Source organism: Borostomias antarcticus (assembly GCF_949987555.1).
Source record: "Borostomias antarcticus genome assembly, chromosome: 3".
Lineage (NCBI taxonomy): Eukaryota > Metazoa > Chordata > Actinopteri > Stomiiformes > Stomiidae > Borostomias > Borostomias antarcticus.
This window is the reverse complement of record NC_140236.1, coordinates 23,267,096-23,278,753: the sequence shown is the minus strand read 5'-3', so window position 1 is coordinate 23,278,753 and position 11,658 is coordinate 23,267,096. Positions and strand designations below refer to the sequence as shown.

Sequence of the window (11,658 nt, the reverse complement as noted above, 5' to 3'; positions counted from 1 at the left end):
TTCAATTTATCGAATGACCGACTGGTGTAAGATGGATAGCCTAACGTTAGAGAGATAAATGTAGGCTATGGTTATGTTAATAAAGGTAACAATGATGTTGTAACATGCATGCAGCACTTCCGATCTGATCTGAACGATTGATTCATTGTTACCATGGATCGGTATTGGGATTGATCAAGGGCGAGTGTGAAATAGCAGCCACGAACTCAGCGGGTTATCCGAGATGCGGTAGCCGCGGCCAAAGCTCCTGCTGGCGGGGAGTGAAGCTCTTCAACTCGCCTGTCACTGGCTCCCTGGAGGAATTTAGCCTGGCTGCAATAACGTTATCGCGAACGGAATGAATACCATCTACTAGCAAACAAAACATGTTCAATTATATTTAACCTGTTAAAACTAAGATGCCAGGATCAAAAAATAATTTCTCCAATTGATATATTTGATCAAAACAGGTTAATATGCAAGCCGGTTTCCATTGCTAAATCAAAGCGGGGAGAGCCGAGAGAGCCGGGAACGCGCGTCTACATTTCAGATAAATGTGAACTTTTTCGTGGACGCGCGTCGGCCAGAGAAGCTCAACTGCGCAAGTACAAAAGTCACCGGAAATAGCCAAGTGACTACAAATCTAGCCAAGATGGCGCGGTTCAATAGGCCTTCACTTTAGATTTCGAATCCTGGGGGCTTGGGCTGTATCCAGTTCTATTAATACATCCATGATAGGGGTTCACTTTAGATTTCGAATCCTGGGGGCTTGCTGAATACCAAACGTAGTAGACAATCCGGACCGGAAGTCGACTCGTGGCCCGCGAGACTAAATAGATCATAGCTGAATCCCAAATCGCGCACTTAGGCGAAAGTGCAGAGCACTCGCGGCCTTGTGGCCTTACATGCGCGTTCCCGCTAAGTCCACAAGGGCTCAGGGTAGTTCCAAAACGGAATTGCTAGGTCCACAAGTGCGCCACGCCGCCATTTTGCGCACTTTAACCGCACTTACCGAAAGTCCGCAATTTCACGGACTTAGGAGCAGAAAATACCCACAGCCCACCGCGTCTCATGTGACACAGTGCTTGAGTGCATCCGCGTCATGATCCGAGTGCATCACACATAAATGATGACATTTGCAGATAACACAACATTTATCTTGAAATCCACATGCTGCAAACATATCCCACCCAACCTAGTTTTTTTATTATTATTAAATTAAAACAGACGTCAATCGGTCAATTTGCAGAGCTGAAGGGAGCGTCAGAGCAGCCTCTGCGTCGGAGGAACGCGGCAGCCAATGCAAACAAAGTGGGAGGGGCATTGAGCGAAACTGGAAGTGCTGTCCCGTTTAATTCACGGCCCTGCACCCTCTGGCCCTTCCAGCTGACGTCAATTAAGTGCTCAGGCCTCAGGCCACAAGTGCGAGGGGCCGCAAGTGCGGTTTGCGCACTCAGATTGGGATTCAGCTAATATCTAATATAGCCTACAGCACCATCTTGTATTTTTCTGTACTCTGCCACTGAATTACTGCCACTGAATTACTGTATGTTGTTTGTAAACAGGGCACATCTGTAAAAGAGACATGTCTCGGTATGTTCTTCCCTGTCTAAATAAAGGCTTTTATCTGTCTACCCACGTCAATCCTTACCTTGGACCAGTCTCAGCACAACAGCACAGACAAGTCACAGAAAGAGACATGTCTCGGTATGTTCTTCCCTGTCTAAATAAAGGCTTTTATCTGTCTACCCACGTCAATCCTTACCTTGGACCAGTCTCAGCACAACAGCACAGACAAGTCACAGACAAAAGTCGATAGGAAGAAAGTACATGAGCAACCTGGCAACCCTGTACACGTGTATTCAAGATGGCAGCCGCTGCTATGGTATGTAGAAAATAATACAATTGTGGTCTTGAAACCTCTTACACACTTTCACTTTCTATCTGTTACTAGGTTTACGTTTTATGTTGATGCCAGTATATACGTATATTTCATCAAGTGAATCTAAGTTGCGCTGATTTAATCGCATGTCTTTGAGTTGGGGATGGCATAGGAGGGTTGTTGACGATGCTAGCTAGCTAGTGCTAATGTTAGCCAGGCAACTTGTCAACTGTCTGTTAGCATCACGACGCTAGCGTGCTAACGAGTCTTGGATATATTTTCTGATATCTGCCTGAGTTGCACTGCCCATTTATTTAGCTTGCTATACATTGTCACTCACCTTTCCCTAGGTTGTCATAAGACAAATGTGCTGTGTCAGCGTTTTCTGCTAGCTAGGTAGCTAGCTACGTTAGCTATAGCAAACCAGGAAGGAAGGAGTGGCTAATTACTAGCTAGGCGTGCTAGCTAACCGCTAACCCCAACGTTAGTAACCCCAGCTACGCTAACAAGCTAGCTAGCTCAGATAAAATTATTTCCGTGTTTGTGTACCTAGTCTACGTAATCAATGATCATGTTTCATAGCGTTAATAGAAGAGGGTCAGTTGATTGGTGTGTCTATAGAGCACAATCTTTTCTAACTAACGTTATACAACGTCAGCCAGCGTTACTGTATTAGCTAGCTTAATTAACGTTAAATTGCTAGACGTTAAATTAGCTCACTGAGACGCAGACTAAGTACCGTTAGCTAGCTAAGTTAGTGCAACAGCATTTTATATAAGCTGCATAGCAAGTTAGGCACAGTTGGAGGGACAGCCTACTCGTCAAACTGGTTCCTCATCATCATACTGCCACAGCATGGCGTAGGTGTAACAAGGATGTTCGCTGCAAACTACATTGGCTCTTGGTTTTGACTATGACTATGGAATGACTGTCATGTCATGTGTACAGACCACAACGCCCTGTACGTTAGTGGTCATGGCTAGCCTTAAGCCTATTTCCATAGAATCGCCCCAAAAGGGACAGTTGAAGTCCACTCAATCCTGCTCAAACTTTTTAGCATACACTTAAAGTACCTACCTACCTACCCTAACTTAGTATTGAGACCTGTGTGTCCGTCCAGTGAACATATCTAGATAATCAGATGAAGGTAGCTGTACTAGACCTAGCATATCCTACAATATATGTCAGTTTAGTTTCTGGTCATGTTTTTATGTTGATGGCAACTGCGAGTTTGTGTTTGAGTATCCCATCTGTGCATCACATTGCTGTGTGTGTGTTACAGGAGACGTGGGCCCTGCTGCTGATGTCCATATTTCCGGTGGCCCAGTCCTTCTATGTGCCTGGGGTTGCTCCCATGAACTTCAGAGAGAGCAGCCTTGTGGAGATCAAGGTACACTCCTCCTCCTCCGCTCTGCTGGTCTCGCTGTGTTGGATGTGAAAGTTCAATAGAGCACAGCAAGGTTATTTATGAGATACGAGGCTCATTCTCATATTAGCACTGACTTTTTGTTCTTCTCTCTGTCTCTGCCCTCTGTCTCTCTGTCCCTCCCTATCCGTGTCTGTCCTTCACCCTCTGTCCCTTTGTCTCTCTCTCTCTTTCCCTCTGTCTCTCTATCCGTGTCTCTGTCCCTCTGCCCCTGTCCCTTTGTGTCTCTCTCTCTCTCTTTCTCTCTCTCTCTGGTCCTCTGTCTCTCTCTCTGTCTCTCTCTCTCTGTCTCTCTCTCCCTCTGTCTCTCTCTGTCCCACTGTCTCTCTCTTTCCCCCTCTCTCTCTGTCCCCCTCTCTCTCTCCCCCCCTCTCTCTCTCTCTCTCTCCCCCGCTCTCTCTCTCTGTCTGTCCCTCTGGCACTGTCTTCCTCTGTTGTGTTTGTCAGGCGGTGAAGCTGACCAGCTCTCGGACCCAGCTGCCCTACGAGTACTACTCCCTGCCGTTCTGTCGGCCTGAGAAGGTCGTCTACAAGGCCGAGAACCTGGGTGAGCACAGCCGGCACCTGGGGGGAGCATGACGTCTGGAATGTTGCCCTGTTTGGAAGTTTAACTACTCAAAACTACTTAACTACTACTCATATTTTTGGTATGTCTGTCTCGCTTTGCGTGCGTGCGTGCGTGCGTGCGTGCGTGCGTGTGTGTGTGTGTGCGCGCGCGCGCGCGGCGTGTGTGCGTGGTGTGTGTGCGTGGCGTGTTTGTGCGTGTGTGTAGGAGAGGTGCTCCGTGGGGACCGTATCGTGAACACCCCCTACTCCGTGCTGATGAGTCAGGACAGGAGGTGTGAGCAGGTCTGTGCCAAGATGCAGCTCACCGTAGGGCAGAGCAAGCTGCTGGCCGAACGCATCCAGGAGGAGTACTACGTCCACCTGTGAGTAACCCCAACCCCACAACCCTAGCCCCAACATCACTACTACCCCACAACCCTAACCCCCACCATCACTACTACACCACCACCCTAACTCCCCAACCCCACAACTCTAACCCCACCACCCTAGCCCCACCACCCTAGCCCCACAACCCTAACCCCACAACCCTAACCCCCACCATCACTACTACCCCACCACCCTAACCCCCAGCCCCACAACCCTAACCCCCACCATCACTACTACCCCACAACCCTAACCCCCAACCCCACCACCCTAACCCCCAACATCACTACTACCCCACCATCCTCACCCTTCTCAGGAACTGTGAGTGCGCTGATGACGTAGCATCTGCTACCACAGTCCTTTCTACCAACATAGGAAATGTTGACTTTTAAATAGTCGCTAAGTTGGCGGCGCTTGGCGCTCATATTTAATAGTGTCAAAGAAACATTTCAAAGCCACTCACCAAAGCAGAAACACCTATTCTAACAAACGATGGGTTTTGAAAGCTCGCCGCTACCGTTAAGTGACCTTTTTAGCCGTTTTTTGTGGCATCGTCATTATTTTACAAGGTAGTCTTCTTCAACTGCCATACAACTCCGCATAGCGGACAGCGCCCCATCTGGTCGGAAATCCTCGAAACTACCTTGAGAAAAAAAAAAAAAAGGTCACTTAACCTTTTCGAAACCCATCGTTTGTTAGAATAGGTATTTCTGCTTTGGTGAGTGGCTTTGAAATGTTTCTTTGACACTTTTAAATATGAACGCCAAGCGCCGCCAACTTGGCAAATATTTTAAAGGCAAAATGTCCTATGTTGGTAGAAAGGACTGTGGTAGCAGATGCTACGTCATCAGCACACACACAGTTCCTGAGAAGGGCTACCCACCACCCTAACCCCCAACATCACTACTACCCCACCACCCTAACCGCCAACATCACTACTACCCCACAACGCTAACCCCCAACATCACTGCTACCCCACAACCCTAACCCCCAACATCACTACTACCCCACAACCCTAACCCCCAACATGCCTACTACCCCCAACATCACTACTACCCCACAACCCTAACCCCCAACATCACTACTACCCCACAACCCTAACCCTCAACATCACTACTACCCCCAACATCACTACTACCCCACAACCCTAACCCCCAACATCACTACTACCCCACAACCCTAACCACCAACATCACTACTACCCCACCACCCTAAACCCCAATAATAATAATAATCATAATACTTTTTATTTTTAAGGCGCCTTTCAGGTCACTCAAGGTCACCGTACAGGATAAAAAGACAATAAAATAGACAAAAGATACAAAACGGCAACAGTCACAGTGAATAGGCCTGTCTAAAAAGGTGGGTTTTCAGGTGGGATTTAAAAATGGACATGGAGCCGGTATTCCTGATGTCAGGGGGGAGGGAGTTCCAGAGGCGAGGAGCAGAGCGACTGAAGGATCTGGCCCCCATGGTGGACAGACGGGCTGGTGGAACGGTGAGGCTGATGGCGGAGGCAGACCTGAGAGTCCGGGTGGGATTGTTGATGTGGAGGAGGTCAGAAAGGTATGGAGGAGGGAGGTTATGGATGGCCTTGAATGTGTGGAGCAGAATTTTATATTCAATGCGGAATTTGATAGGGAGCCAGTGGAGTTGTTGGAGGACAGGTGTGATGTGACTGCTGGATGGTGATCTGGTGATGATACGGGCGGCAGGGTTCTGGACCAGTTGGAGCTTATGGATGAGTTTCTGGGGGAGACCAAAGAGAAGAGAATTGCAGTAATCCAGGCGGGATGTAACCAGAGTGTGGACCAGCAGGGCGGCACTGCTGGGAGAGAGGGATGGGCGGAGATGGTTGATATTGTGAAGGTGGAAGTAGGCGGACCGGATAATGTTATTGATGTGGGTTTGGAATGATGGAGTGCTCTCAAGGACGACACCCCAACCTGAGGGGAGGGGGAAACAGAGGAGTAGTCGATGGTGAGGGTGAAACTGGGATGTTTGGTGAGAATGGATTTAGAGCCGATGAGGATGACCTCGGCCTTATCACTGTTAAGTTTGAAGAAGTTAGAGGAGAACCAGGATTTGATTTCCTGCAAACAGGCACAGAGGGAGGGGGGCGGGAAAGTGGAGGTGGGTTTGGAGGAAAGGTAGAGCTGGGTGTCGTCCGCTTAACAGTGGAAGTGGATATTGTATTTACGGAATATATGAGCAAGTGGGAGGAACCAATGATGAACAGGATAGGACCAAGGATGAAGCCCTGGGGAACACCGAAGTAGAGGAGATGGTTGGGATGTGAATGTTTTCAGCTGGATGAACTGAGTACGGCCAGAGAGATACGATGTGAACCAGTCATGGGGTGTGCCTGATATACCAATTGATGCTAGTCTATCGAGGTGGATGGTGTGGGAGATGGTGTCGAAGGCCGCACTCAAATCGAGGAGGATGAGGATGGTTAATAGTCCAAAGTCAGCTGCCATCAGGAGGTCATTGGTTATCTTAAAGAGGGCTGTTTCTGTGCTGTGGCGTGGGCGGAAACCAGACTGAAACTATTCATATAGATTGTTGTTGGAGAGATGAGCCTGAACCTGTAATGTCACTGCTTTCTCCAGGATTTTGGAGAGAAATGGCAGGTTGGAGATGGGACGAATGTTATTGAAGTTGTTGGGATCTGAACCAGGTTTTTTTTAGTATTGGTGTTACAGCAGCAGATTTGAGGTATGACGGGACAGAACCAGAGGTGAGGGAGGAATGAATAATGGCCGTTATAAGGGGCAGCAGAGAGGGGAGGCAGGCTATGACCAGAGTAGATGGCAGGGGGTCAAGTTGGCAGGTAGATGTCTTGGACTTGCGGGCGACTTCAGATAAGTCAGAAGGCGGCAGAAGGAGAATGAAAGTGGTTCAGATAAGGGGGGCAACTAGAGGAGATGGACTGCCCAACAGCACTACTACCCCACAACCCTAACCCCCAACATCACTACTACCCCACAACCATAACCCCCAACCCCACCACCCTAACCCCCAACATCACTACTACCCCACAACCATAACCCCTAACCCCCAACATCACTACTACCCCATAACGCGAAAGTTGATTTGGTCTCGTTAACGTTACTAGACTAGCAGCTGCATACAAGCCCATTCTGAGACAAATCGTTTGTTGTTTTGTGTCTTGTCTCCTCAAACCAAGAATGTTAGCTAACGTTACTATGCTAGCGGTAAACTAGTAGGAGTAATATTCACACGTCAGGTCCGGAAGAATTGCATCCCTGGTTCCTACGGTACTGTGGAAAACGAGAACCCTCACATTTTACGAATTTTGGCATCGACCTGGTACCGAAGTATCGATTCTCGTGACATCCGTACTATTACCCCACAACCCTAACTCCCAACATTACTACTACCCCACCACCCTAACCCCCAACATCACTACTACCCCACCACCCTAACCCCCAACATCACTACTACCCCACCACCCTAACCCCCAACATCATTACGTGATGGTGGCTGAGTCCAGTCCAGTCTCCTAGACACCGTGAACACCCCATCCAGACTATTATATCCTATCGGACCCGCACCACCACAAGGAGACCACTGGGTGGTTCAAACCCCATCAATGTTATTTCTATTCCATTGATTATCCCCCCGAACAGGTCCCCTCAACCTGATGTCTTGTCAATGACAGTTCTGAATATTAGGTCACTATCTAGCAAAACATTTCATGTCAATGAGCTTATACTTGATAAGAAACTAGACTGTCTATTTTTAACTGAAACCTGGCTAAACACCAATGGGTCAGCAGCCCTAATAGAAGCCTCTGCTCCAGAGTATTGCTTCTTTCAATCGATTAGAGAAGGTACAACAGGAGGAGGAACAGCCACCATAGCCTCTAATACTCTAAACTGCAGGAGTATATCCTTTGATGCATTCAACTCTTTTGAATACCATGCTATAACTAGAAAGTACATTTCCTGAAGAAAATGTGAGGTGGGCTAGCTGTGGCAGCTGTATGTAACAGCTACTGCTAGAACTACTAGGGACCAGGCAATCTCCATGCACCCCCTGGCGAAGACTGTGCGTCTCTAGCCCACTCAGGGGCTTAGTTGTGGGGTCTGTGGCGTGGACAGTGGCATGGTGGTGAGACTCCGCCCCCTCAGGTCAGAGCTGGTCGAGGACAGTGTAGCCCTCTCCAGGCAACCTACCCGCCCGCACCGGTGAAGACCATGTGTCTCTAGCCCACTCAGGGGCTTAGTTGTGAGGCCCGTTGCGTGGATAGTGGCGTGGGGGTGAGACTCCGCCCCCTCAGGTCAGAGCCAGTCAGGAACAGTGTACCCCTCTCCGGACCACCTACCTGACTCAACCAGTGAAGACCGTGTGTCTCTAGCCCACTCAGGGGCTGAGTTGTGGGGCCTGTGGCGTGGATAGTGGCGTGCTGGTTAGGCCCCGCCCCCTTGGGTCACAGCTAGTCGGGGACAGTACAGTGACCTCTGGGCAATTTCCATGCATCCACCAATGAAGACTGTGTCTCTAGCCCACTCAGGGTTTGAATTGTGGGGTCCATGGCGCGGACAGTGGCGTGGTGGCGAGACTCCACACCCTCAGGTCAGAGCCAGTCGGGGACAGTGTACCCCTCTCCGGGCAGTCTCCTTGCACCCACTGGTGAAGACTGTGTCTCTAGCTCAATCAGGGGCTGAGTTGTGGGGTCTGTGGCGTGGTGGTGAGACTCCGCCCGCTTGGTTCAGAGCCAGGCGTGAACAGTGTAGGCCGCACCGGGCTATCCACCTGCCTTCACCAGTGAAGATCGTGTGTCTCCAGCCCACCAAGGGCGGGGTTGTGGTGTCTGTAGCATGTTCAGTGGCATGGTGGCGAGACTCCGCCCCCTTGGGTCAGAGCCGGTCCTGGACAATGTAGGCCATGCCGGGCTACCCACCTGCCTTCACCAGTGAAGACCGTGTGTCTCCAGCCACTTCAGAGGCTGTGTTGTGAGGTCCGTGGCGTGGATAGTGTCGTGATGGCGAGACTCCGCCCCCTCCGGTCAGAGCAGGTCGGGGGCAGTGCACTGACATCCGGGCAATCTCCATGCACCCAACAGTGAAGACCGTGTGTCTGTAGCTCACTCAGGGGCTGAGATGTGGGGACAGTGGCGTGGATAGTGGCGTGGTGACGAGACTCCGCCCCCTCGGGTCAGAGCCGGTCGAGGACAGTGTACTGCTCCCCGGGCCACCCACATGCACCCAACCGTGAAAACTGCGTCTTTAGCCAACTCAGGGTCTGAGATGTGGGGACGGTGGCGTGGATAGTGGCGTGGTGGTGAGACTCCGCCCCCTCAGGGTTGTGGGGGGCAGGTCAGTGATTGCCAGGCCATCCCCATGCACCCCTCATTGGAGACCATGGGTCTATAGCCCACCCCGGGCGAAGCAGTAGCTGTGGAGGTGTTGTATGGAAGTTGAGGTTAGAAGCAGTAGCAGTGAAAGAAAGAAAGAAAGAAAGAAAGAAAGAAGGAAGGAAAGAGAAAGAAGGAAGGAAGGATGGAAGGAAGGAAGGAAGGAATGAATGAATATGAATGCTACCACAGTAGTCATAAAAGGGTGCCTGTACAGAGAGCCTGCACGTGTCCCCAAATTCAAATCCCAACTGACACTGTAAGCATCCTCTCATTCACTTCAATGCAAAGGCATGTTGGCTTCGGACAGCTCTCTCTCAAAAAGTATAAAGGTCACAGCCTAGATAGACACAGTAGGAATCCTGAGAAAATGCTGAACATTTTTGGCTATGATATGTCTGTGTAGCTTAAAAACTGTAGGCATGGCGACGAGTTAGAAAGGGTAAAAATGCAAAATTAGCAGCTCAAAAGGTAGAGTGTGGGCCCATATGTTTCAATGGAGAGCGCAGTTGCCGAACAAATCGTCATACAGCGAAAACTATAAGTCACACGGCTTAGATACTTACATTGTACGAATCAGCACAGTTGTGTGAACATTTTGATGTATAATGTGTGTGAGCTTTCAAAATTGTAGGAGTGCCAGCAGTTTACAAAATGTGTGAATATTTTTCAAAGCAACTGCTGCCACCACTCTAAAAACAAAGTTTCTGAACATTCCAAAAGCAGTGGATAGTGGCGTGGGGGTGAGACTCCGCCCCCTCAGGTCAGAGCCAGTCAGGAACAGTGTACCCCTCTCCGGGCCACCTACCTGACTCAACCAGTGAAGACCGTGTGTCTCTAGCCCACTCAGGGGCTGAGTTGTGGGGCCCGTGGCGTGGATAGTGGCGTGCTGGTTAGGCCCCGCCCCCTTGGGTCACAGCTAGTCGGGGACAGTACAGTGACCTCTCGGCAATTTCAATGCATCCACCAATGAAGACTGTGTCTCTAGCCCACTCGGGTTGAGTTGTGGGGCCCGTGGCGTGGATAGTGGCGTGGTGGTGAGACTCCACCCCCTCAGGTCAGAGCCAGTCGGGGACAGTGTACCCCTCTCCGGGCCACCTACCTGACTCCACCATGAAGACCTCCGGGCAGTCTCCTTGCACCCACTGGTGAAGACTGTGTGTCTCTAGCTCAATCAGGGGCTGAGTTGTGGGGTCTGTGGCGTGGTGGCGAGACCACCACGCCACCACGAAGAGAAGGAAAGAAAGAGAAAGAAAGAAAGAAAGATGGATGGATGAAAGAAAGAAAGAGAGAAAAAGAGAAAGAAAGAAAGAAAGAAAGATGGATGGATGGATGAAAGAGAAAGAAAGAAGGAAGGAAGGAAGGAAGGAAGGATGGAAGGAAGGAAGGAATGAGGGAAGGAAGGAAAGAAAGGAAGGAAAGATGGAAGGATAGATGGAAGGAAGGAAAGGAAGGAAGGATGGATGGAAGGAAGGAAGGAAGGAAGGAAGGAAGGAAAGATGGATGGAAGGAAGGAAGGAAGGATGGATGGCGGGAAGGAAAGGAAGAAAGGAAAGAAGGAAGGAAAGAAGGAAGGATGGATGGATGGAAGGAAGGAAGGGAAGAAAGGAAGGATGGATGGAAGGAAGGAAAGAAGGAAGGAAGGAAGGGAAGGAAAGATGGATGGAAGGAAGGAATGAATGAATGAATGAATATGAATGCTACCACAATAGTCATAAAAGGGTGCCTGTACAGAGAGCCTGCACGTGTCCCCAAATTCAAATCCCAACTGACACTGTGAGCATCCTCTCATTCACTTCAATGGAAAGGCATGTCCGATTCAGACAGCTCTCTCTCAAAAAGTATAAAGGTCACAGCCTAGATATTGACACCGTAGGAATCCTGAGAAAATGCTGAACATTTTAGGCTATGATATGTCCGTGTAACTTAAAAACTGTAGGCATGGCGACGAGTTAGAAAAAGGGTAAAAATGCAAAATTAGCAGCTCAAAAGGTAGAGTGTGGGCCCATACGTTTCAATGGAGAGCGCAGTTGCCGAACAAATCGTCATACAGCGAAA

The 11,658-nt window shown here is 49.6% G+C and overlaps 1 protein-coding gene across 1 annotated transcript in view; it reads left to right on the top strand.

Moving 5' to 3' along the window:
- The first annotated feature begins 1,856 nt into the window (after positions 1-1,856).
- The window catches only part of tm9sf4 (transmembrane 9 superfamily protein member 4), a 42,684-nt gene continuing 32,882 nt past the window's right edge, over positions 1,857-11,658 (top strand). Inside the window, exons 1-4 of the mRNA XM_084462003.1 lie at positions 1,857-1,864; positions 3,144-3,251; positions 3,735-3,834; positions 4,060-4,216. Coding sequence (XP_084318129.1) covers positions 1,862-1,864; positions 3,144-3,251; positions 3,735-3,834; positions 4,060-4,216 — 368 coding nt within the window. The 5' untranslated portion in view covers positions 1,857-1,861. The remainder of the gene's footprint in view (positions 1,865-3,143; positions 3,252-3,734; positions 3,835-4,059; positions 4,217-11,658) is intronic.